The sequence below is a fragment of the Mustela erminea genome, chromosome 4, assembly GCF_009829155.1.
Source record: "Mustela erminea isolate mMusErm1 chromosome 4, mMusErm1.Pri, whole genome shotgun sequence".
NCBI classification, from domain to species: Eukaryota; Metazoa; Chordata; class Mammalia; order Carnivora; family Mustelidae; genus Mustela; species Mustela erminea.
The window spans coordinates 24278677-24306558 of NC_045617.1; the positions used below are offsets into that span (position 1 = coordinate 24278677).

General features: G+C 44.7%; 1 protein-coding gene across 9 annotated transcripts in view; it reads left to right on the forward strand.

The window, feature by feature from the left end:
• SCML4 (Scm polycomb group protein like 4) overlaps nt 1-27882 on the forward strand; it is a 99779-nt gene that overhangs the window by 50458 nt on the left and 21439 nt on the right. For all 9 annotated transcript variants that reach the window (XR_004284811.1, XR_004284810.1, XM_032338888.1 and 6 more), the window contains 3 exons: nt 11724-11853; nt 14116-14316; nt 18635-18829. Coding sequence is in view for 7 of the 9 variants with exons in the window: in XM_032338888.1 (XP_032194779.1) it covers nt 11724-11853; nt 14116-14316; nt 18635-18829 (526 nt within the window). In the remaining 2 variants the exon portion in view is untranslated. The remainder of the gene's footprint in view (nt 1-11723; nt 11854-14115; nt 14317-18634; nt 18830-27882) is intronic.

Here is a 27882-nt window from a genome sequence, read left to right on the forward strand (position 1 = left end):
ACAATAGAATAATCAGTATTTGAGTGTTCAGAAGGCTCTTTCCCAGGAGATTCTGAGGATGCCTGGTGGTGCTGACTATGTCAAGGTCTATGGTGGTGGCCATTTGTTGCTTCTTGCCTGGTGCTCTCCCACACTGCGCTGCCCATCACCTCTGTGTCAATCACATGTGGAAACTCTCCCTGCTCCAAATATGGGCACAAGGCTCTCCATTTAAGACCCACGCACAGCTAACACGCGGTGTGATATTTAACCCCTTCTCTGGGTCTTGAGAATAATATGAGTGAATTACAAGCAGAAAAGGAAGAATTCAACCAGTAGTCAGATGTCAGCGCCCCAGAGTTCATAGGTCATGCCTCCTCCCAGGGCCCATCTGCCCATGTCTCTTGGCCCAGGCCAGTGACCTCACTGCCAGGTCATGCTCACTGCTGTGAGAACACCATCTGATGGCCTTAAGCTCCCTTCTCAGCCCAGTCGAAGGAAGCAGAAACCTCTTCACATCATATTTTCTCTGAAGAGCCATACGCTGACTGCCTCGAAAACAGCCTTCTTCAACCTGGAACAGAATTTGTATCTCAGTTTGAAGCCTCTGCTGTTGGTTTAGTTCATAGACAACTCAAGGTCAACAGATAGATTTTCCTTATATCTCATGACTAAAAAGACCATTAAGTTCGTTTTAAAGAGATAAAGAGAGAGAGAGAGAGTCTACATCAAGGAGAAACTCTAGCTTCCATTCTGTAGATGTGGCTGAATATAATGTCACTGAACAGTGGGATTTCTAGCTCCTGTGCCTTTATGGTTGGGATTATGATTGAAGCGGGAAGAAAAAAGTGTTGAGTTTTGAAAATAGCTGCCTGTTCCCTCTACATAACTGTAATAACAACAACAACAACAACAACAACAATGATAATAACAATAACAGTCATAGAACATTCATTGACCACTTCTGTGTTTGAGGATCTGGGCCAAAATATTGTGTATATTTTCTTATTTGACCCCTGATAGCAAGGGGAGTCAGAAAAACAGCAAGAATTAGGTATGAATGAACCAAGTCCTACAGCCTGAGGCCACTTACTGATGGGCCAGCAGCCCCCTAGACCTTGGCAATCTCTTTGTACTATTGTTCAGAATAGTAATTATGCTTTCCCATTTAGTCTTTCCAAAAAAGAGTAAATTATGTTCTGTCTGCTCTGTTTCATGAGCTCAGAAAATTGTAACATGTTTAGAAAGAATATTATCCCTAAAATACTAAAAACAAATGGTTAACATGTTCTAACATGATGATAATTATATTACTCAGAATCTAGAAGCCAGCTGCTCTAACAAAGGCCAAACAACAGTGGCCTAAAGAAGATAGAAGCTAACTCCCCTGTTGTGTTAAAGTCTGAGAAGCTCATCTGAGAATGATATGATGTCTCCATGGTTTTGGGACCCAGGCTCCCTTTCCGTTGTTCTGCTACTCTTTTTTTTTTTTTAATTTATTTTTTAAATTTATTTTTATTATTATGTTCAGTTAGCCAGGATATAGTACATCATTAGTGTTCTGCTATTCTTAACACCAAATCTCTACGTCATACTCTAAAATAGCCTTCCACTTCCCACTATGGCACTAGTCTAGGCAGCGGAATGGGGACAGAGGTAGTGGAGCATGTCTTTCCCCTTTAAGGACTCAACCCTCAAAGCTGCACACACCCCTTAAAATTGGATCTCACTGGCCATAAACTAGTCCATTGGCCATACTTAGTGCCAAAAGAGATGGGGAAATGCAGTGCTAGGGGACTAGGGGATCAGGTGGCCAGCTAAAAGTCAAGGAATCCCATTGATAAAGAAAGAAGGGGGCATGGAAATTTGGGAATAACCAGCAGCCTCTGCTAAGTTCTTAAAGAACAGTCTTTTTTTTTCTTCTTCATATTTTATTTATTTATTTGTCAGAAAGAGCGACTACAAGCAGGGGGAGCGGCAGGCAGAGGGAGAAGACTATGCACTGAGCAAGGAGTGGGACTCAATCCCAGGACCCAGGGATCATGACCTGAGCCAAAGGCACAGGCTTAACTAACTGAGCCACCCGGGCATCGTAAAGAATAATCTTCTTTTAACTAGAAGATTCACTCTATAAAGAGAGTGATTTTCTAATAAACATAAGTAATGCCACATTATGTTTTATTTCCTCTTTTTTATTGCCATCCTTTTCTTGCCGCCCCCACCCCCCGCAAAGTATGTGTCCTTGGCATTGTGTAACAAGGAAGTCAAATTCACAGAAATCTCAATTAAGAGAATGTTCGAACTTAAGTAGAAAGGGTTTTATTTGTTCCAACACTTGCTCAAAGCCTCTTCTAAAATGTGTTTTCATTAGAACTGTTGAATTGGCTTCCACGATTCTTTGATTATCCAGATCTTGTATTGTCTTAGAATCCTATTTACGAACGTCAAATGCAGCATGATATTGTATGCAAGAGAAGAATAGCTATCTAATGAGCCTTCCTGCGCTGATCTTCGAGGTACGCCCCCCTTGCTGATGGTGGGCATGGCATGCCCCTTGCATCCCCATTTTCCCATGGGGAAAATCATTACACAGGCACAAGTTGGCAGGAGCCGTTCCCTTAGGATGAACGGTGTGGGGAACTCAGGGTGGGGACTGTCTCTCCTGTGGTTTTCTGTGACACCCCCACCCCCAGGGCTGGAGCAAGGGCCAAGGCTGAGGTTCAGTGGGGGTGTGAGGCAGAGGTATGCTGGCTAATGTCCCCCCACCAGCTGAGCATGAGTCCAACATGAATGCTGGTTGATATTTTCAATTATGTTAAGAGGTAAGAAAGTAAGAAAGGTAAACAGTGAAATCGTATGTTGGAAGTTTGCTCGTTTGTTGAGCATGTGATGAGCTTCTTCGTTGAACTGGGTGATAGTTTGTGAAAACCAAAAATAGTTCAGTTTTTTGTGCCATTCGTGGTGTAACAGTCGCAGACAAGGCCCACTTTTAAGTTTAATTTGTGGGGGTTTTTGGTTTGTTTATTTATTTATTTATTTATTTATTTGACACAGAGAGAGTGAGAGAGATCACAAGTAGGCAGAGAGACAGGCAGAGAGACAGGAGGAAGCTGAGCAGAGAGCCCATGAGGGGCTCGATCCCAGGACCCTGGGACCATGACCTGAGCTGAAGGCAGAGGCTTTAACCCACTGAGCCACCCAGGCACCCCTAGGCGTAGTTTAATTTGTGTTTTTAACATTTTCTCCATCACTTTCTCAAGTCTGTGAGTCAATCAGAGAGTAAATCCGGCCCTAATTGGTAGCATTCAATAATTTCCAAAGCATATATTCCCAACATGTCCAGTTCCAAGATACCAAAATGACAGCCCCGAGCATGGAGTTGCTCAGATACACTCCTGTGTCTTTACTTCCCTAAGGGCATGATAACAAAATAATTAGAATAATTAGAAAGTGATGAGTTTTTGAGTATCAATTACCTTTGTTTTTAAAGTATTTTAAATTAATACTCTGTAAATATATATATACTTCAATGTTCAGCAATCACTGTGTCAACTTGCAATATTCCTGAAAATCTAAGTCATCCTTTATGGCCCAGTTTAAGGCAGCTCCAGCTTCCCACTGCCCTGAGTTCTGCTAAGACACAGTCCCGCTCCTGGATGCACCCTGTTTTCTCTCCATCTGTAGGGTCGACCCCTTGCAGGCTGATGCAGAGAACTTGGCCTTCTCACTAGTTTCTGTAAGAAACCCAATCATACCACACATTGCTTGAAATATGTGGTCTGTACTAAAGATTGTTGGGGGCACAGGGCGTCGTGAACAGCATTTCATGAAGTAATTCTCACAAGTAGATCCATTTTTCTGAATTCCACTTGATCCAGTGATGGTGTTTTGTGTTTTCCCTTTTCTTTCTTCTCTCTCCTGGTACCCTGGAGTACTGGCTTCATCGTCTCCTCTCTCAGCTTCCCTCTGTCTAGGAGGAAACTAAGCCCTGCCCTCAGCAAAGCGGCAGCCTCCTCGTATCACCTCCACTCTTCACGGGTCTCAGGGGTTCTCTGGGTCCAGAGGAAAATCTGAACCAAGCACAGAGATGGTGGGAGAAAGCTCCAGCATCCCCACCGTATCCCCACCCTGTCCGCACCCCGGAAAGGCGTTAGTGAGCCGGCCCATTTCCTCCCCAGCTTCAAGCATTCCCTTCTGTCTTCATTGTCATGTAGGCAGTTTGTTGTATTGGGGTAATATTATTTTCCTGAAGAAGTTTTAGTTCAAAGAAAGCTTAGCTAGCATCTCAGATTTAACCGAGGGGCCTGTTGCCAAAGAAGGCCTCAAGGCTGAAGGATAGCGGCCCCTCCGTCCCTTAGGTGTTTCATCTCTCCTCCAAGTGTGGGGAGAAAAAGGTATGGGTGGACCCAGAAACAAGCTGCCGCCTAGGAATGGAATTAGGTCATTGGCTATAAACGTCTTGTTCTTGGAGCTGATATGCATTTCCAACACGCATGTTTTTAGACTAAAGTCTAAGGTTAAACACAATGAGGTATTCAATTTTCCCTAACTCTGCTCCCCACAGCATCTCCTCAGAACCCGGAGGAAGTTTTGTGTGGAGAAAGAGTGTGAGTCTAAGGGAATTAGGGCAGCTTTCCTTATAGTCAGGGGTGGGTAGGGGTCAGGTGGGACAAGTTTTCAACTGGCTCACCCTTCGTGGGTTTATAGCCCTTTGGATGAGCCCTGACCTCCATACCAATTCCCAAGGCCTAGATTTCACTTATATTTTGGTCTGATATTTTTTTAAAGATTTTATTTATTTATCTGAGAGAGGGATTTTATTTATTTATTTGAGAGAGAGAGGGGAGGATGGAGAAGGACAAGCAGACACCACACTGAGCATGAAGCCTGATGAAGGGCTCAATTCCACAACTCCAAGATCATGACCTGAGATGAAATCAAGAGTTGGGCATTTAACTGATGGAGCAGACCAGGCACCCCTGGCCTGATAATTCTTTATATATTGTCAGCTCCTCTATACTTTCATTAATCTTAAATTTATTGTTTGTGGCTGTTTTCAATTGATCCAAAGAACCTAGTTTTCTATATTTCCAGAAATAGAATTCCAAAGAAATTCAGGATGGCACGTTTCTTCTAATCAACATTCAAAATATGGCACTGACACTGGTTTTGTTTCAAATGCTTTCATGTTTTCAGATGTAGTCTAATACAGGGTATATACGTATTATGGATTGGAAGAGAATTTAGAAACCCACAATCTACCCAATCTCATGGCTTTGGAAGATGAAGCCTAGAAGCACTGAATGAGCTGCTCAGGGTTCCATGTGAGCTGGTGGCAGACCCGGGATTTAAACCCCAGCCCTGCCTCCGAGACCTGTGTTCCAGCCCCTCCCCTGTGGGGCGTCAGCAATGTATAGTTGATGACTGAAGTCATGCAAGTTCTCAGTGTCCATCTCCCGGGGGAGGAAATATGGGTCCATTTCTCCTTCATGTCATGCCCTCCCCCAGTACTATCAGCAAGAGTGATAATGAATATTTCCTGAGTCCTCATTTGCACTAGCCCTATGTTAGATGTTTACATTTAAATCTTGACACATCCCTGTGAGGGGATATTATTATCTTCACACAGATAAAGAAAGGCTCCAGAATCCTAAGTTACAAGAGCTCCTCACACTGAGTGGCTGAGCTGGACTTTGAGCTCAGATCCAAAAGCTATGTTCCAATGTATGTGCCCACTGGCACCCCGAACTTATTTTTAAATTTTGCTTTGTTCCTTCATCTCTGCTGATGTGTATGTCGTCTCTACACATCATACTCCTTCAACAACATTCTCCATCCTCAGATGACCAACCTATTGCTACCAGTGTATAGTTAGTACTTCCGTTCCTGCCGCACTTGAAAATTTCTAGATTAATACTTCAATTTTCGGAGCAATTAACCCCTTCTCCATTAGTGGCCCCTGGTCACACATCTCAGTTTGCAAACAGACCCTCCCCTTCCCCAACTCTTTCCAGTGGTTGTTTAGCAAATGTCTTAGAGAAGGTCTTCCCCAAAAGACAGCTGGAGTGAGAAACTCTCCAGGCCCTTATTTTGGATCTGTAAATGGAAAAGAAAGATGAGCTGCTCGTACATTCTCCAACCCCTTTTGGTGGAGACGCCAGCTGGCAGGAACCCACTCTCTACTCTTCTGCGTCACCCATCACGATACTCTACCCCAGCAAAGCACAGCCCCTTGGGCAGCTGCTGGCAACCACACCCTGCTGGAGGGGGTGACCACATCCTTTTGATTGAAGTTTTGAATTTCAGGTGAAGGTGCCAACTTTGCCAGCATCTGTACAGGGCTGTTGGCTTTGAAGGCCAAGGATTAGCTCCAGTATATGTCAGAGCATGGCGTCTCAGGCACCTAATCTCTCTCTAGACTTACGCTTCCAAGAAAGAAGTTTGCCTCCTTTCCTCCCTTCCATTTTATCCAGTTTATTCTGCCAGATCCTGTTTTTAATACTTTAAAAAATAATCGATATTTTAGAATAGGTTTGGATTTACAGGCGAGTTGCGAAGGTAAAACAGAGAATTCTCATATACCCCATGCCTACTTTCCTCTATGGTTAACATTTTATATTACTATGATACATTTGTCTCAACTAGCGAACCAATAATAATACATCATTATTAAATCATGTCCGTATTTTATTCAGATTCATTAGTTTTTCCGTATTCTGTTCCAGGATCTAGCCAGGATATCATATTAACATTCAGTCATCTTGTCTCCTTAGGCTTCTCTTGGCTGTGAAAATTTCTCAGAGTTCCCTTGTTTTTGATGACATTGGCAGTTTTGAAGAGTTGGTCAAGTGTTTTATAAAATGTTCATAATTTGGGCTTGTCTGATGTTTTTCTAATGATTAGACTGGGGTTATGGGTTTTGGGGAAGAAGAGTCCAGAGGTAAGGTGTCATTCTCATCATGCCATGTCAAGGGTACATACTATCAATGTGGATTATCACTGTGGATGGTGACCTTGGTCACCTGTCTGAGGTGGTGTTTGATGGGTTTCTCCATGGTAAAGTCACTTTCCCCACATTTCCATGCTGTCCTTTTTGGAAGGATGTTACTATGTGGAACTCACACTTAAGGAGTGGGAGGTTATGCTCCACAATAACTATTTGGAATATTTATGCATAAGAGGTTTGTCTGTTCTCCTCCATGTATATAGTCAGTCATTCATTTATGTCAGTAGGGAGTAATGGATATTCATGGTATACTTTGAATCAGAATCCATTACTCATGATTTGTTGCTCATATTGTTCCAGATTTGGACACCGTAAGCTCTTTCCATTGACTCTTGTGTTCCTATGACCCACAGTCATCATTGTGTATGTGTGTGTTTAGTACTCTCACGTTCTGAGACAAGGTGTCGCAGGCTCATCTTGAATGCTTCCCTCACTTGTCCTTGAATCAGCCCTTTCTCCAAAAAGCCCTAGCTCCTTTTATTGAAGAATGGTATTAGATACCAAGATTGGACCCTTCTGTTTTATTTTGTGCATTTAAAAAACAAAATGCAACAAAAAAGCTATTTAAAAAAACAGCACTTTTTTGTTTTGTCCATTTTTAAAAAATGCAACAACAACAAAAACAAACAAACAAAAACACACAAAAAGCCAGCAATGGCAAAGGCAAATGACCTGCCAGAGAATAGCATCCCTGTATGTTGGGTCATACAGGGAGTTCCTCATTCCACATGTAGGAGAGGCACTGACAGGGGGCCCCACATCACACCAAAGTACATTCCTAGCCACTGGACTCATTTCTATTTTAGGAGCCCTTGAAAATCGGATGTGACTCCCTTTCCTAGGACAAGTTTTTTCCTTTATTTTAAGTGATGAGATAGAAATTTCAGCATGCTAGGTCAAAGGTATGCTTCCTGATGGTCTATTCTCTTACCAGAAGAATTTTTAAAAAGTCATGGACCACCCACGAGTGCGTGAGATTTCTTCTTTGTTCAAAAGTCCCAGCAGCTGTTTGAAGGGTAGGATGAATGCCCATGGTTTGCCCTGCAACCGGCTGACTTATTCTAATTCCTTCAATTGCTTTATCTGATCAGAAATGGTGGGCAGTGGTAAGAGCCAACTCTATTTGTATTACTTCTTAAGAGGTGGATTCAACAAACAGACCCTTTTCTAATAAATATTAAAATTGTGAGCAAGCATTAGGTCTTAGGGTTATTATACACTCATGCAAACAGGAAACTCTCCACCATCACTCTCCTCACCATCATCACCATTGTCACATCACCATCCTTCTAGGGAAGGGTCACGAAGATCTTTGTGCGATTTGCTTAAAGACACAGAGGGAACATTGGTGACTTGCAAAATCTTACTTTTCCCCCACCAACATCATTATCTGTATGTTGGTTGGAAGGCTCTAAGCCTGTAATGGAGAATTTAGCCAAGGTCCTTCTAGAGACCACTGCCCACAGTTGTTGGGGACTGCTACCACCAGCCTCTCCATCACAAGCCATGCAGCACAGCATATCATTCCTAGAAGGACTGTCAGGGGGACGTGTGGTGCATGACCTGGGAGGACAGGCAGGGTAACATGTAGCCCTTGTCACACTCGGCAGGTGAGGGAACCGTGCCAAAGTCACGATCACTGAGTCACAGCTGGTTTCTGGTCCCCTCCTTTCTACCACTGAGTTGTCTTTGAGATTATTTCTATAGTATTTAGCAGAGCATAACTAATTTTTCAAATGCTAAACAGAATAAGATGATATCTCTGTTGACTGTAGCTTCTGACTAACATTGGGTCTCTTGCCAGAGCCCCAGATTCTGCATCCAGATAGCCCTGGGCAACCAGGGTGCTCACTTTTGACGGATTTAATTGTAAATTTCAGTGAATTTAAATTCATTTCCACACATCCCACTGCATCCTCAATGCTGCTCAGCAGCCACACCTTAGTTCATGAACACAGCCTCCTCTATCCTCACTCAGGCTTCTGGCATCATGGAGAAATTAGAAGCCATCAGAAGAGACCTTTTGTAAGTTCCCATCTCCACATCCACTCCCCGCCCCCCCACACACACACCAGATCCGGGCCATTATACTCTGCTTTGCAATAAAATAGATGAAAGGTCCCAGTTTCCCTGCAGCCTTGACCCAGCCCTCCCACCCACCCGCCTCCATTCACTAAATTCATTCCCTCTCACCTTCTCAAGTCCTGATGCTGCCAGCTCTCCAAGCACTCCCCTGAATCATCCTTTCCCTCTCTGCTGGATTATTTCCCTCAGCATTAAAGTATGTCTCTCCTGTCTCAAAATATGTATGTGTGTGAGTGTGTGTGTGTGTATAAATATATAAATATATATAAAATATATAAAATTATATAAAATATAAAATATATATGTATAAAGAAGTATTTATATATATAAATACTTTTTTAAAAGCTTTAATTGTGGTAAGACACATGGCATAAAATGTACCATCATACCCACTTCTAAGCGTACAGCTCGGTAGCAAGTATATTCACATTGCTATGCATTCCGTCTCTAGAACTTCACCTTGCAAAACAGAAACTCTGTCCCCATTAAACAACTCCCCATTCCCTTCTCCCTCAAACCCCTGGAGAAAACTATTCTACTTTCTGGTTCAGTGATCTTGACTATTCTAGGTACCTTAAATGAGTGGAATCATGGAATACTTGTCTTTTTGTGACCCGCTTATCCCACTTAGCAAATATGTTCAAGACTCCTCCATGTTGTAGCATGGGCCAGAATTCCCTTCCTCTTCAAGGCTGAGTAATATTCCCTTGTGTATACATATCATCTTATGTTTATCTATTCATCTGTCAGTGTACCCTGGTAGTTGCTTCCTTGTGGACTATTGTGAGTTGTGCTGTTATGAGCATGAGTGGACAAATCCCTCTTGGAGATCTTGCTTTCAATTCTTTTGGATATAGGCCTGGAAGTGGAATTGTTGGGCAATTCTATTTTAAATTTCTTGGAGAACTGCTCTAATGGTGCACAAGAGTTCTGATTTCTCCACATCCTGCCACACTTATTATTTTTTTCATTTGTTTTTGATAGTAGCTATCCTGATGGGTGTGAGGTGATCTCCCACTGTGGGGCAAAAACTACTTGATTTGACTTTTCCTTCTTGCTATGGCTAATTTTTGGCTCCCCTTCCAGACAAGCCTCCTTGAAAGAGTTGACTTAAACTCCTGATCCCAGTGCTTCCCCTCCCATTATTTCTTGAGCTAATTCCAATCAGGTTCTCATCCCACCCACTGCACTACCCCCTCTATGTTGAGAAGTTGCTACATCTAAAGGCCACTTCTACTCTTCCTTGTGATTAGAGCTTTTGACATGGCTGACCACTCTCTCCTTCATGAAACACTTTCTCTGGCTCTCACAAGGACCCACTCTCTCAGTTTTCTTTCTACTCCACTGGGTGTCTTTCCTGGTTTCTTTTGCTGGTTCCTCCTTGTCTCTCCAAGACTCTACATGTTGGAGTCTTACAGAGCTCTGTGCTTGAATTTTTCTCTTCTCCATCTGTACTCCTTCTGTTCTTCTCTGATGAGCTTACCCATTATCAGGGCCTTTTATATCAACTCCATATTGATGATTCAATATGGGGGGATCTGCATATATGGGCGGGGTCTGCAAATATACTAACAACAGAATACACACCCTTGCTACTAAAAATATGGCCAATGGACTAGCAACATCAATACTGCCTAGAAGCTTGTTAGAAATGCAGAATCTCGGGCCCCACCCCAGACTTCCTGAATCAGAGTTGATATTTTAATCAGATCCCCCAGGTGAGTGATTGCACCTTAAATTTGAAAAACAGTGGAGTAGTGGAAAAACACACTCAACCTTAATTGTGTACTAGAATCATCTGAGTACCTTTTAAAACTCCTGATGCCTTCGTCCCACTCCCAGAGAATGATTTAATTGGTCTAGAGTAGAGAACAGACACAGGTCAGTGGTGAAGAGGTGAAGTGACGGAATTATTCACTATTTTTTGGTGGATTAGACAATTTTCTGTCAAACCTTGCTATGGAGAGTGACTTGTTGGCATTGACATAATCAACTGACCAGTCATCTCTATTTTATTCCATATCAACAAATTTCAGCTCCTCATTTTTTATTTCAAACAGTCCTTCAAGGTGGCTGCTTCTCATCACCAGAGAATACACTCATGTCCACACTTGGGCTGCCCTTGACAGTTTCTGCTGTAGGAAATAAACACTGAGTAGTATGGCAGCCTCTTGGAGGAACGGTTTCTGGTCTCTTTTCCAGCAAGATCCAGTGATCTTTGTGAGCTGATAGCTCAGCAGAGAGTGAGGAGAGCTTCCAAATTGGTCCCTGGGTAGCTGTTGGGAAAGCTCTGTCCACAGGATTCTAGGAATTTGCAGCATGGGTACCGTCCCCTCCCCTAAATTCTGCACTCAGACAGCTCACAGGCTTCAATGGTCATACCTCTTGTGTTCCCACACTCACTGCCTGACACAAGTCATTTCCTGGGTAGATCCACTCTAAGGGTAAGGTGCAGAGCTGATCTCTGAATTTGACCCCAGACATGAGTCTCTATCACAATCTTGAATCTGAAGTTCAACCCCTTAGCTGCACAATAGAAAGCTGTGGAAACATGATAGAGTAGCAACTGGTAACCTGATGTCCATGAAAAATTGGGGGCAAGTGTAGAGTGTATTTCTAGATTTTCCTTGACCAAATGGGCTCTGTCTTGCAGCTCAAGTCTCGGGTTCTTATGACTCCTTTAGCCCTCTCACCTCCGCGGAGCACACCGGAGCCCGACCTCAGCTCCATCCCTCAGGATGCAGCCACCATACCAAGCTTGGCAGCCCCACAGGCTCTCACAGGTAGGTCAGTTGAATGACCTCTAAGGCTGTGATGGCCAGCCCGCTGTCTAGCAGATGCTTTGTGAACTGGAGAGCTGCCATTGAGATAGCTCTAATGAAGAATTTAGTCCTTAGCTAGACAGCAGGGAGAACGACCAAATTCTCTGAGAATATTAGCTAAAGTGTCTCACAGATAGGATTACTTGAAACTTGGTTTTCAAGGCACCTCAAACTTGGTTCTCAAGGCACCTCAAATTCAACCTGGTTGCACTGGGATGGGACTAGAAAGGTGGTTTGGTGGCCCAGTATTTTCTTTTCAGAGCCACGTTTACTTTTCACCCAGAGTGAACCTGCTTACCTTGAAGAGTTTCCAACTCTGTGTTTGTGATTCCAGATCTCCTAAGGACCCTAACCTCCCGTAGTCCCACCTGGTGTCTTCAATCCAGTCAGAGTAGAATTCAGTCCATTCCTTCTTATGGGGTGTCCACCAACAATCATTTCTATTGTAAGAGTACCAGCAGTAGGATGGCATCTCTCTCTCTCTCTCTCTCTCTCTCTCTTTCACACACACACACACACACACACACACACACACACACACACACACTGTCCCCATCATCACAAGCCACCCAACTCCCAACCCACTTGATTCCCTTCAGTTTCCCTCCCATTCCTCTTAGGTAAAAACCAAACTTGTTTATGTGGTCAACAGACCCCTGCATTCATTGTCTTCCTCTCAGTCCCTAGAGCCCCCCATAAAATTTCAGCATGTTGCCTTCCCTCTATCTGGAATGACCTCCTCTCTGGTCATCCTTCTCATCCCTTACATCTCAATTCAGGCATACCTTGCTCCAGAAGGCCTTCACTGACTTTCCTGCTAGGGTCCCTATGATGGGCCCTCTTAATAACTCCCCAGTGTGTCTTGACATGGGTGACATGTCTCACATGACAGTCTCGCATGGGTTCCTGGAGTGCTCTGAATGTCTCCACCTTCCCAGAGGGGCTCCCAGCTCTGTGAAGCCAGGGAGCCCCAGAATCTGTAGAGTAGACCTAGCATAGTGCCTGGCATGAAGGTCCCTTACCCTTATTGATTAGACTTCCTTAATCATCTGGGATGAGCACAAGAGAAGGCAACCCCGTGGGGTGGAAAGAGCACAAGCATTGACATCAGAAAGGCTTGAGTCCAAATCCTTGTTTCACCCTTAATTACACTTTAGACTTTAGAGCAAGCATCCAAACATTAAGCCTCATTTCTTCATTAGTTTCTTCATTAGTGAAGGAAATAATCATACCCTACTCCCAGGCTTGTCTTGAGAATTAAACAAGATAAAATATACAAAGTGCCTGGAATAGAGTAGGTGCTCAATAAAAGCAAAATTTCTTCACCCTTTTTGTTACTGTTTAATCCTTTCCATATCCTATTGGTCTCTTCTTCCAGTCCCTTTTGAACACTCCTTTGCTCTAGTGGTCAGATCCTCAAGGTAAGATCTTCCATAACCTGGGATGCGGGGGTGGGATAGAAGAGAAGTCATTGCCATGGGGAAGAAAATGTGACACCTGCCATTAATATTTATTTTTATCTCATCCTTTAAAATTTTCTATTTATTGGCTATGTTTTAAGATGCATGTAATATATTAAAACAGTCCAGAATGTATATATCCTGTGAATAAATAAACAATTTTGGGCATGTGCTCGAATATACAGATGGGGTCTATGACTTTTAAAAGCGTGGGGACCATTGGTTGGGCTCACCTAAATGGACAGTTGTGTATTTAATATCTCTGAGATTATAAATAGCACTCTCTTTAGAACTTCTTTGAATATATAGTCTTTGGAGTAATCAGCATCATTGGAAATTTTTTTTCAGTGCAAGTTAACAACAACAAAAAATTCAGCAAACATTATGTGTAGTTTAACAGCTCCTTTGGAGGGGAAGGGAAGATTTTGTATGTGTACCTGCCCAGTATGGGAATACATTTATACACATGGTCTGCATTGACCTCCATAATTGCAATCCTGGTTTGAGTACATCAGAGGGGACCCACCTGCCTATCTGTTTCCAACCAAGAGGTTCTCTTGATAGTGAGCCCCAGAAGTTGGGGTTGATGGGTTCTTTTGCCTCTTGTTCATCTCAAGTTGGGAAGAATCAGTCCCACCTTTGTTTTTTCCAGCTTTCCCAAGGGCCAGGAGGGCACAGCTGAGGCATCCCTCATGCACACAGAAACAGCCCCCTGGCCTAACACAACCAATGCTGAGGACTTTGTGGGTCTCTGTTTCCACAGTCTGCCTCTACATCAATAAGCAAGCCAATGCAGGGCCGTACTTGGAGAGGAGGAAGCTGCAGCAGCTCCCCGAGCACTTCGGGCCCGAGAGGCCATCAGCGGTCTTGCAGCAGGCTGTGCAAGCGTGCATCGACTGTGCCCACCAGCAGAAGTTGGTCTTCTCCCTGGTCAAACAGGGCTATGGCGGTGAGATGGTGTCAGGTAAGGCCCTGGGGGCAGGTTGTGTGAGGAGGGTGTGGGGGTCTCTCTGAAGAGGGAAGAAGCCATAATCAGGCTTGGGGGACAGTGGTTGTAGCCAGGGTCTGTCTTCCATCTGCTGGGCTCCGGGGGCCTTAACAATAAGCCTCTGTGCTGGAGGTTTCTCTCTGGGTTCGAGGAGAAGATGCTTCTGGTCCTGGACAAGAAGACTGAGCATCTGAATCCTCTTTCACTGCCTCCTACTTCCGGGTCATCAGTAAACCCTATTGCTCTTACTTCAAAATGTATCCAGAATCCAGCCACATTTCACGACTCAGAGCAGCCGTTCTGATTCTTTAAAATTCAAAGTCAGATCATGGCCCTCCTCTGCCCTGCACCTTCCGTGGTTCTCATCTCACTCCAAGAGAAAGCCCACGTCCTTACGAGGACCCAGAAGTCCTAAGTGACCTGGCTCTGCCGACCTTTTCAATCTCCTAGTCAATTCTCCTTAGTCCCCACTCTGCTGCAGCTACAGTGGCCTCCTTGCTGCTCCCTCTGCTATCTCCAGCCACGCTCTTGCCTCAGGGTGTTTGTCCCTGCTGATCTATCTGGAATGCTCTTCCATTGGCTGTCCATGTGTGACTTGCTCCCGAAATTTCTTCAAAAGCTTTCAAATGGCGCCTTATCCAAGAGCCTTATTCTGACCATTCTGTCTAAAATATCAGCCCTTGTCACTATCTGTTCTGCTTTACTCTACCTCATTCTTTCTTCCTGTCATGTATCACCACGCAGGGCAGTGGGGAAGCTCATGGTTCCAAGCACCTCTCAAGGGCTGGGTTGTTGGTTTTTTAAAAGATGCTTCAAGGCCATTCTCTTCTCCCATTGTCACCACTGTCCTCCAGTTTCAGCCCCACCCAAGGCTCTCTACACAACTGTTGTCACCACCTGCCATTAAGCCCTAGAACACCGGGTCTTTGCAAGATGTCTTGATTCCAAGGGGACATACTGATGTTGTCTTTGGCCCAGCCTCGAGGTCATGGCTTCCATATCACCAGGGAATAGGGAGAAGATTCCGCAGCAACTGGGGTGGTGCAGGTAACCCTGACAACTGTCTAAGGGAAGCAGGGGAGGGGTGACTTTAATGTCTCTGGTATTTTATTTAACCCTAGATCTCCAGGGCTTTGGGGGCATGGAGGTTGCCCAACACAGCTTCCCCAGCTGTGATTGGTTCCGCCCACCTTCTGGAGCTCCCTCTGAGCAGGAAGCTGGGTCTGACTTTCTGGCAACTGATTAAAATAGAACTTGGCAAGGTTCAGGTGCCATGTGTCTTACCCAGGGTGACTTTTCAGAAACTTTAGCAGAAGCAGAGACAAGAGGAAGAAGTACTGCGCTGGGAGAGGCCAGGAGGAGGGTCTTGTTGTCAGCCTTCTGAGAACCCACTGGCCATTCTTCTCCAGATTCTTGTCTGAGAGCCAGGTTCACAAACCTGGGCTGCCCTCTGAGGTTGAAGGCCTTGTTCTTTTCCTTGCTGAGTAGCAAGTGTCAAGACACAGACATGGTGCTAAGAGAAAGCTATTCCTGTACCTTGTGCCCATCCTCTTGAGCAAAACCCATCTAACTGAGCTCTTTACAGCTCCTCTCCCTAAGCCAGGAGAGCCAACCCCATTTCCCTGCTCTCCTGCACAGTCTTTCTGTGGCCACAGGGGCCTTGGCACTGGGGGGCAGGTTCTGCAGTGCCTGGTGCCAACACAAGCCTGGACAGAGCCCTGCTGCCGACTTTCCCTTGGCTGAGGGATTCCCAGAGTCCAGAGCTCAGCACGTGGTCTTAGTGTCTTGGAGAATGCAGTAGCCCTGGGGGACTCCTTATGCTACCTCCTTGAGGTTGCAAAGTGGCAAGATGGTCTTTCACATTACCAATGGTGGTATGGAAGCTCAGAGAGCCTATGATAGCCCCAAGATGGCTCAGGGAGGGACTCAAGGAGAAATAGTTAGACTCTCCCACTTTGTACTTATCCTTAGTACTCTCCCACTTTGTACTTAACCTAATCCTTAGGGCACTGCTTTCCCAATGTTCCCATGGCACAACACAGGAAATGGTGATGTTGGTGCTGGCACAGTGGGCAAAAGGAACCAGACTGCCATGGGTAGGCCTAGGGCCATCCCAAAGGCTAAACGAGCAGTATTACAGTTCCCCATAAGCCTCATGCTCTGCCCGAGCCACACTATCCCAGAGGGGTTAACCTCATGGTGTCATAAATGCCATGGCTGCTTTTAGCAGGTGGCCCTTCCAGGCACCTCTGGGAGTGTATGCACACTCATCTATGGGACAGACCCAATGACCCCAGTCTCTCCTTTTGTGGGTTCAGTTTCCATCACGCTTGGTCTTCTAAAATATTGGAGGCCAACGGCAATGCTCACACTAAGAGGGAATTTCCAGAGTGTCTGAGTGGCTAGGATAAACCCATTAGATGGGCACATGGCAGCTTTTTGCTGGCTCTCTCAAATAGAGTCACCCAGAGTGTTAATGTGACAGGCAAGTGTCACTTAGAGGCCATATGAGCCAGAAAAATCACTCTATGCCCTCTTCTCAATCTCCTCACCTGTAACATGGGGTAATAACCTCTTGTCTACTGTCCTCACAGGATAGTCAGGAGGGCTGAATTAGGGGATGAATATGAAGCCTCTTGTCAAACTATAAAGAGCTATACACACACAAAAAAATGGATTCTTTTGATTTCCTAATTAAAATGGGCTGTTTTGTTTTAGTTCTAAAATCAAAACTAGTAGTGTTGCCCCCTGCCCCAGCCCCTGCCATGCTCCTGCCTTTGGGAGATAAAACATGAAAAACAGGGCTGCCCTCTAGGTGTTGACAATGAGTGGCCAAGGCCTGGCTGGGAGCAGAATGTCCTTTTAGGGTCTGCTCTAGTGTTCCTCACTGTGGAGCTGGTACACAAGCTTCATGGGGTGAGAGAGACCATGAGGACAATTACAGAAAGGAACATGCTGGAAGTTAACATATTTCTTCTAAATCCCAGTAACCCTGTAGACATCGGATTTCATCTAGAATCACCATGGATAGATTATTGTTTTTTTTGAAGACATCTTCCCAGAAGAGCAGAAAGAACCCTGAATTCTGTGTTGCTGGGTTAGATCTAGAGACGTCAGCATGAACTCAGGTTTATTTGGGTATCTATCTATCTAGATCTAGACCTACCTATCAGTCTACTGACTGACCTAGCTCTATCCATCTCTCTCTCTCTAAACATATATATAGAGAGAGAGATATAATCATAATAGGATTGTATACATGCATATATTTCTTAGCTCTCTCCACTGAAAAGAACCCAGAGTTACTGACACTCCAGTAACAAGGAGCATATCCAGTGCCCAAATCTTGATTTCTAGATATCACAGTTTTGTAACAAGGAATTGGAGCCGTTGGAGAAATGGCTGGTTTTAGGGCAGGAGCAGGGAAATTGAAGATGAATCTGAAACATACTGAAGTTTCAGTAACCAACAAGTTGTTAAAAAAAAAAAAAATGGGGGCATGTCATAGGGATGCAGGGCACTGGAAGTCCCAAAGACAAAAGATGGAACAACAAAATAAATAACATACTATTTTGAGCAACAAAATAAATAACATAGTATTGTATAACCCACGGTACAAAATAAATATATGGGTCTATACTGATATCAATAAACGATTGAATAAATGAATGACTGAATGGAGGAAAATGGACAGTTCTTTCTTATAGAAGAATTCTGAACGATAGAGAGACTCTTCCCTCCTCAGGAGGTAGAGCTTAATCCTCCACTACCCTTGAGTGTGGGCACAACCTTTGTTGTTTGGAATGGAATACGGAGAGTACAGTGGAGAAGTGCAGCAAACCCATCTGGCCAGGCGTTGAAGGCTGACACCCCAGGGATGTCATGTGGACATCCCATATCTCTGATCTGATGCGATGAGAGGGGCACTTCCTGTCTTCCCCCAAAACATTAATCCCACTCAGATCATGACAAAACATCAGATAAACCCCAACTGAGGGACACTTTACAAAATACCTGACTGATACTCTTCAAAACTGTCAGGGTAATTCGAAATAAGGAAAGACTGGGAACCAGTGCCAAACCAGAGGAGACTCAGGAGACATGACTACTAAACGTGGGGTAGGCTCCTGGGTAAGATCCTGGAAAACAAACAGGGCAATGAGTGAAGAAACAGGTGAAATCTGAATAAAGCTTAGTTAAAACCAAGGCACAACTGCACAAACAAAAACCTCTTCCCATGGCCCTCTGACTTTCTTGTGCCCCACTCTGAGTGGCTGTCTCTGTGGCTTTCCAGTCTCAGCATCCTTCGATGGGAAACAGCACCTGAGGAGCCTGCCTGTGGTGAACAGTGTTGGGTATGTCCTTCGCTTCCTCGCCAAGCTGTGCCGAAGCCTCCTGTGTGATGACCTCTTCAGCCACCAGCCCTTCTCCAAGGGCTCCAGTGGCTCTGAGGAAGCCCAGGAGAAGAAGGAAGGCAGGATGGAGTCAGGTAGGCTTTGTTTGTCTGTCTTCCCTGTCCCTGAGGTGGTCCCAAGTGTCCCTGCCTTCCTGGGAGATGAAGGCTCCCAGGCTGCCTCGCTGCCAGCCCCCACCCCGGGAGAGCTCAGGCATGGCCAGGACACAGGGTATCTAGACAGTTCTCACCCAGGCTGCAGTGGGAAGAGATTACCCCAGCTACTGAGAGCTGACGTTATAGCTTTCAGACTTATGTTGCTAGAATTTAGATAATGAGACTACATCACATATAATGAATAATTTTCTTCACTCTCCTCTAATTTAGACTCTTGGGCACTTATCCATCACTGTTGAGTCATGGAAAGACTATGACACTAAGGAACTCAGAAATCCTGAAAAAACTAGGGCTAAGAAATAGAGTCTTGCCTGGGGGCCTCAGATACCCACTCATGTCAATAAATAGAGTGTCTGTTGCTGCAGGGATTGGACCAGGCCATGAATCAAATACGTTTTTCAGTAAGAGTTAGTGTTTCTCATCACAGGATGGAAAGTGATCCAGGGGCTGAGTGCTTTTTGTTGCAGAGTAGCTTAGCATGGGGAAGTTGGAGAAAAGGATAATAAGGGCGTGTAGGGGCCACACATTATGTGCTCAAGGGGCTAGATACCTCCACTTAGCAGCCCTGAGTTATGGGTTTGTGTAAAGTTGAACATGACTCTAGGCTCTGGATTTCAGTTTACCAAGAATGAGCCAAAATGTTGCCTTTCTTCTTTCTCTGGAAGCAGTATTGTTGATATATAAAGAACACATAGCCAGTGAAACTGGAATCTAGTCATTATGTCATTCTACAAACATTTGCTGAACACTCTTCTGTTCCACGCACCTTCTGTTCCAAGGTCTCTACATGAGACCTCATATTGTGTTAAGACAAATACATGAGCTAGGGAAAGTTTTTGAAGTATAAAGTGACCACTACAGATAATGAAAAATAAATACATTTGCAGGTATGTGCTCACAGATAGGCTTAGAGCCTTCAAAAGAAAGATGCTTATAATAAGCGTGGCTATATTTTGAGCTTAAGAGGACAGCAGGGAAGAATAAATCTAGATTTTTAGCATAGATTTTTTTTTTTAAGATACTGTCAAGAACTCCATTTATAATTTTACATTAATCTGTCTGAGATCTGGGAAACAGGAAGAAATTTGGCCTTTGCAATGAAAGCTGGCTAATTAAATATAGTCTATGTGAGCCAACACCACATGCATTTGTGGTTTTTGTTTTTGCTTTGTTTTGTTTTTTTGTTTGTTTGATATCTCTATATGTGCAAGCTTGGGAAAATCTTTTCTTCTCTCTGGGCCTCCATTTCCTAAATGAGGTGTTGGGGTTGCTTGTGCACAGTGTGCCTTCTAATTCTGACAGTATGAATCTGGCCTCTCCTGCAAGTCTTAGCTGACTCAGGAACATATCCTAAAGCTAATGTATTTTCTAGTGAATCTTGTAATGAGAATAGCAGAATGGTCTGATTTAGCTGTGCAATTCATTAAATCACTGTTACATTGAATAAGCAATGACCCATAAGATGTAATCATAAAGCTATGTCTCTCATTCTTTAAATATATCCTGTGGGACCACTTTGTTCCTATCCATGGATGAAATTTTGGACAAATCTTGTAACTTTTCTTGCTCCTTCAAGTAACAAAACATTCTCTAGTCAATAACTGATATATCTAGGTCAGTGTAATAATCAAACTTAATATTTCACAAAAAGATATAGCTACTCCCCATTCTCAGTTCGGACTTGCTTCAGGACAATTGGCTTCTCTCTCCACCTCACACCTAACTTTGTGTTTTTGCCCTCTCCCACATCTAACTAATAATGATTTTGAATCCTTCATGACCAGAGTAAGGGAAGGAAGAGAGGCAAGAGGTAGGAGAGTTTTTACTCGACTAATCCTGCTGTGAGTTGGTATCATACTCCCAAGTTCTAGCAGGTGTTGAAAGCTGATTCTTCATTCTATGGGCTCTTACATGGACATTTTGGTGATCCTACCATCTCTCACCTGCACTTTCCCAGACATGGACAAATATAATTCTTCTCTGGTTGGCTACCTGCTCACTTAAAATTCCTTCCACAGCCCCAAATCTGCAGGTAGATCTCTAGCTTCTTTCTGCAGAAGCCCCCTTGTGCCTCCAGTCCCACAGAAAGAACCTCAGATGATCTTACTTTTTTTTAGAAAAAGGGGAGGGGGAAGAGAAAGGCAGAGGAGAGGGAGTGAGAGAATCCCAAATAGGCTGCACACCCAGTGCAGATTCCCACATGGGGCTCAATCTCATACCCTGAGATCATGCCGGAGCCAAAATGAAGTCAGATGCTTAACCAACTGAGCCACTCAGGTGCCCCAAAATCTTACTTTAGATCTCTCTTCTGATGGCCAACATCTGGTCCCTGAAAAACACTACACATCCTTTGGCCAAACAAACTGGGCATACAGACTGCCATCAGAGTTGCCAGATTTTTGGATTTCTCATGGGAATCAAACAATAATCCATTGTGTCTCTCAAGCTCCAGGGACAGAAATCAAGCTAGTCACGTGGCACTGAAGCCCTTGGGAATACACTAGACATTTCTCTCCATAATTCATCTCCACCTCTACATTTCTTTTGCAGGCTGGGTGTAGGTGGTCACCTATAGGTATAAAACTGGCTTTCCACCATCTTTTTTTTTTCAAGATCTGCACACTTCACTCTACCTTGGGTTGTCTGTTGTCTTGCAGCCTCAGCCAAAACTGAAACTAAAATGGTTTCATTTCAACATCCTGTCTCAGGAGCCTCCCTTCAACTTTCCTTACATGATTACTGAGGAAACTCTTGCCTTGGTTTCTACTATAGTCTCTCCCAAGTTCACCATGCTGTAGGAAGTTCCAGAGCTTTCCCTGGAACAGCAACAGTGTTGCTGCCTCACTTCTTCCCCTGATTGAAACAGTTATTTCTACCCCAAAGCTGCTTTCCTTCCTAATTGGTCTGGCTTTGGAAGCAATGACTTGAACTGTCTTCATGAGCTCTTCCCCAGCCCATGGCTGATTTGAAAAAAATGAATTGCTCCAAACCAGCCAACCTTGTGGACATTGTTTCTCATGTCCTAGGTGCTGCAGAACCGAGTGCAGTGTGTCTCATGTGTCTGGGAGCCTCAGGGAAGGTGGAAGAAGCAGCTATGTCACTATAGGCTCTAAACAACCCCCTTTCCACATGCCTTTTCCACCAGTCAGCCTCAAATGACACCAGTAGAGAGTTTGCCTTTAGATTAAGACATTGGCTCTGTAGGACTGCCTTGTCCAATTTCCTTTAAAGGGTAACACATCAAATTATTATCACTTCAGATGAAGAATTAGCTTCTCACCGCCCCCCCCTTTCCCACTACTGTGGCAAGAAGCACACATATAAGAGGGGAAGGATGGAGGCCATAGTTGATTTTAGGCTCCAGATCCCTCCAAAGGACCACATTGTTCCTAAACACGACTGCACAGTCTTGAGCTCATTTGAACCAAGTGGTTCTCTGCCCCAGTGCGGTTCAATTAGAGCTGTAACCTATCAGAGTTTGTCCACGCTCATTAGAGCATTTCCAGAAGACAGTTAATCAGACGATAAGAAAAGGAAAAACCATGACAGCTAAGGAACTATCAAAGAAACAAGGTCTGTGGCCAAAAAATGGACAATTTGGTGGAAGCCATGATTTTCCGATTCACTGTATGACAGCAGGCCATGCAGACCTGTTTTCGGTGGTTCTAGTGGTAGATTTAATCAAATCTAAGGTCTTGCCACTCAAACTCTGGTCAGTTCTCACCTGAGAAGGGTAAAAACTCAGAGGTCCTCCTACACTCTTGAACAAGAAACCCCAGGTGTTTTGAAGACAAATGATAGTTTGAGAAGCAAGGATTTAGGGTAATACTCTCCCAGCTAGACCACGTGGCAGCTGAAGAGCCAGGTGGAACTCCTACCAGACGGCGCCCTAGGGGTCAGGTGGGGTTGTATTCGTAAGGAACTTGGCAAAGGCAAAGCCATTGAAGTAGAGATCTACTATTCTAGAGATCACTACCATTCAGTGAATGCTTGAATGGTAGTGATCTCCCCATTAGGGGTGACAAGGGCAGAGGCCCACTTTTTAGGGCCATGAGGCGGAACACCGGCAACCCAAAACAGAAGTAGGAGCAAGATGTCACTGCTGGAGTGTTAGAGTCTAGCCTTGGGCAGATGGGGCCCCAGAAACACCAGTGAGGGACCCCCCACAGGTGAAAGTGAGGATACCAAGACAGAGCAGCTCACATTGGAAGAATAGAGGCCATCTTCCACATCTCTTTCTCAGAGCATTCAAATAGAAAGTTTCTCCTGTGATCTTTTTCTTATGTCTGAGGAAAAACCAGACTACCTACTAGGCCTCCTGTATCCAGTCTGGAAGGTGTCAAGTTCTTGGCTTGAAATCAGGAACTTGGGTCATTTCCCTTAATTCTATTACCTGACAGCCACACGTGGTATGTGTTTTAGGAAACAGAGCAGCTTTCTGGTGCTTTAGGAGAATGGAGGCAGAAACGCGGATTCCATAGCACTTTGGTTCTGTCAAAAGCCGTGGGATGGGGGTGCCTGGGTGGCTCAGTGGGTTGGGCCTCTGCCTTCGGCTCAGATCGTGATCTCAGGGTGTTGGGATCGAGCCCCACATCCGGCTATCTGCTCAGCAGGGAGCCTGCTTCCTCCTCTCTCTCTGCCTGCCTCTCTGCCTACTTGCGATCCCTCTCTCTGTCAAATAAATAAATAAAATCTTAAAAAAAAAAAAAGCCGTGGGATGATCACAGGGAAATTTTACCTTACCTCTGAATCCTGAGGAGAAAAGCCCGCGATTATAAATACACTTTCGCCAGTGTTTTCCAGACTTAGTGTGCTCAGGAACCACCTGGTGTTTTGTTAAAGTGTGGATTCTAGCCTCGGTGGGGCTGGCCTGGGGCCCGAGAGTCTGCGTATGTAACAGGTGCGCCCGTGGACTGGTGTTGCTGCCAGTCAGTGACCGCACTTGGCATGATAAAGCGTGGGCTGGCAGAGTTCTGGCTGCCTAGGGAAATGTATCATTTATTTCAGGTTTTTAGTAAAATAAGTCTATTTGCACTAGGACAATGACCACACACACACTGTACAACTGTTGCCACCAAAGATGAACCAACGCCCATGGAGAGGAGAGGGACAGGGTGGTCGGGTGAGATGGCAGGGGTACGAATGCGGGTGAGAAAGACGAGGTTTGCTGCACTGCTGAGAAGGGTGAAAAGAGCTAAGAACCATGGCAGGCAAAGTCCTCAGTGGGGCCTGGCCACCTTCCACAGCAGGGTCTCTGCCGTCCTCTAGGCTTCCCCGAATCCTGAGATGTCCACCTGTTCTCCCAGACCCTTGTTTGCACGTCCTCCGTGGCACTTCATTTTGCCTTATATTGCAAGCATCTGGGTCCAGATCTCATCTCCCTGCTGGATAGATTGGGGGGCAGAGCCTGGGATGGAACGAGGCTGCGGCAAATATTTATGACTTGAATTCTGTGCAACACAATGGAATAAATCGTCCGCTCACCAAGAGTAGAGGAGATCTCTGGAAACCACAGATGTGATAGCTGAACTCTTCTGCAAGATCTAATTTAGTGATTGGTTTCCTGCCTTTTGAAGTTTTAACGCGATGGGAACAAACTGTTTACTTTTTCTTGAGAAGCTTTCTTGATACACAGATGGTAGGGGTGGGAGATGACGAAGGACATTTGTTCTTGAAGCTTGGTGTTTTTGGCCTTGACTGGTGGTCTTTGAGCCAGGCATTGGGCAACTAGCAGCAGAACAGCCATGCCCAGTGTGCTCCATTACAGTTGAACCTATGTACCCAGGCTTTAGAAATCAAATCAGCTTCCTCGTTAAGCTACAAATCCATCTAATACGATAGCTCTACAGAGAAAGACTATACATGGAATACTTATCTTTCCAAAAGATTGTTTATTTCTAAAAGGAAAGAGAGTTTATCAAGAGCCATGAGTTAGATGACAGAGAAACAGCCATTTAGTCAGCACACATTTAGTGAGCTTTCCCATTTGGGATGCACTGAGGCCCAAAAGGTCAAGGCCACTTGCTCAGAGCCACAGAGAAAGGCTACAGCAGGGAGGAGATTGTGCCCAGGTCTTCTCTTCCCCGACCCTTTGCTTTCCTCCCAAGCCGGTTGTCGCTTGGGTCCTATTACCCGTCACTTGCCAGGGAGGGTGTACACCCCGTGTGCCCCCAGCTCAGAAGCCTGACTGCACACAATGGTGCTCACACATGGCTTGGGGTACACCTGTGTCACTTCATCCCACAAACATAGAACAAAACAAACCTCAACCGCCATTTAGCAAAATCCAGGCAGAAACTGTACTCCAAGTATATCAATTTGCTTTTCTCCTTCTGGGTTTCCTATCTTGGCCCCAAGGAGTGTTTCTTCCTTGTCCCCAGGCTCTGGGCACACCCTTGCTGGAGGACATCCATAGGACAGGCAGAACCCATCACTCCAGACACCAGGAGAGCTCTCTTATCTTCATATCTTCACAAAACTCACACGGAGGGGCCTGCTCCACCTGACATTAGGCATCATTTGACTTGGTACTTTATTTTTAAGGATTTATTCATTTATTTTGAGATAACACATGAGTGAGTGAGTGGGGGGGTGGGGCAGAGGGAGAGAGAGAGAATCTCAAGCAGGCTCGCCGCTGACCCTGGAGCCAGACACGGGACTCTATCTCATGACCCTGAGATCACAACCTGAGCTGAAATCAAGAGTTGGAAACTTACCTGACTTAGCCACCCAGGCACCCCTCGACCTGTTATTTTATTTTATTTTTATTTTATTTGACAGAGATCACGTGTAGGCAGAGAGGCAGGCAGAGGGGAAAACATGCTCCCTGCCAAGCAGAGAGCCTGATGTAGGGCTCGATCCCAGGACCCTGGGATCATGACCTGAGCCGAAGGCAGAGACTTTAACCCACTGAGCCACCCAGGCGCCCCTTGAATTGTTATTTTAAATAATATGTGGAATGAAGGAGGCAAACAAAACAAACAACAACAACAACAACAAAAAAAAACAAAACAAAAAACAAAGGAAGTTGTGTTATACCAGATTCCCTTGCAGCCGCTTATCTCCCAATGCAGGCCAGTGTCTGGAGCTATGTTCACCTTGTCCCAGACAGGGGGGCCACGAAAGCAAAGTGAGTGGTTCTCTTCTCAAGCTGCATGTTGGAAAGAGGGTCATTTGGGAGGAGAACAAAGTATCAGTACCAAGCTCAGGTGTTAAGAATCCTCTGAGAATAAATGAAACAAGATGGGATCTGGAGGAAGACAAACCATAAGAGACTCTTAATCTCACAAAACAAACTGAGGGTGACCGGAGGGAGGGGGTTATGGAATGGGTGGTGGGATTATGGACAATGGGGAGGGTATGTGCTATGGTGAGTGCTGTGAAGTGTGTAAACCTCGAGATACACAGACCTGTACCCCTGGGGCTAATAGTACATTATATGCTAATTAAAAAAAAAAAAAAAGAATCCTCTGAGAAAGTTTTGTTGGAAAAGTTCAAAGAGGAGTGTCCACAGGTCTGCAGCAAATACAAAGGCCTTCCTATATTTTCAGACAGCTAGGTCCCAGGCAAGCCTGGCCAGCGCTCCCACGGCAAAACATGGGGAGTGTTTGTCAGAGCAGGACTCCTAATCTTAGCTCTGGCCGTGGGCGTCAGTATGAGTTCATTTAGGGAAATTTATGTATTGCGCTTCCAGTCATATCATTCATTAAATGATAATGTCTGTACACATTTTTAAAAACCGCACTAGGGATGCCTGGCTGGCTCGGTCAGTAGAGCATGAGACTCTTGATCTCAGAGTTGGAAGTTTGAGCCCCACATGGGGTGTGAGATCACTTAAAAAAAATAAATAAAATCTTTTTTTTTAAATTGAGCTAAAGGGGAAAAATAGAATCTCATGAAAAGGGCCTGAGTTCTGTGGAGTTTAAAATCGATTTTTTTCAATGTCCAGTAACTTACTGAACCTCTTTGCATTGCAAACCTTTTGTTCTCTTTTGAGTCTGTAGATACTGAGGAAACACGAGATAAGTGTTCAATAATGATAGTTAAATGCACAAATGTTCCAATTAAGCCAGGATATAACCCTCTGAGATAAACTTCATGAACTCTCTCCTATTACCGGGTAGAGTGTTGGTCTCATACGTAAGCAGTAAACCGTTGGCTGAAAAAAAATCCCATCAACTTTCTGGCAGAGAACTGAACAAGCATTCTGAGGCCGATACATCATAGCTGTGACTGAATTAATCATTATAATTTCCAAACTGACATGTGGAGTCAAGAGAAATGAAGCAAATGCCCTTTTCCCATCTGTATTAATTATCTATTGGTGTGCGGCAAATTACCCCAAAACTTAGTAGTGAAGAATAACATTTACTACCTCAGTTTCCATGAACCAAGAGTTCAGGTGCAGCTTAACTGGGTCCCCTGGCTCTGGGACTCCCACCAGGCCATATCTCAAAGCTCAACCAGGAAAAGGTCAGCTTCCCAGCTTATTCCTGTGGTTGCTGATTTCCCATGAGCTGCTCGTTTCTTGCCACATGGGCCTTTCCACAGAGCATCTCACAGCGCGGCGTTTTGCTTTACCAGCGTTAGGAATACTGGAAAGTGTCATCCTGAAAGTCAGGATGTCTAGTCAGAACCAAAACTTACAAGGAGTCCTGTATTCTGCTGACTCCAACCTTTTCCTGATCGAGGACCATTTTTAATTTCCCAAAGTTCTAGAAAGACCGAAAAAGTGTGGGGGTGTTGAGGAAACAGAAGGTGACTGTGGAGGGTGCCGCCCCTACCTGTTCTCCCTTCCCCACTTGTTAGGAGTTGCCCTAAGAACTTGGGGTACAGGTGTGGCAAAGCTGCAAGACCGTAGGGAAAATATTCTGGAATCTGCTCTCCTCTTGAGATGGGAAGGGCATTCATTATCCCGAATGGCTGACTGTGGGCAAAATTGCCTTTGGGCAGAATTTCCACAGGAGGAAATC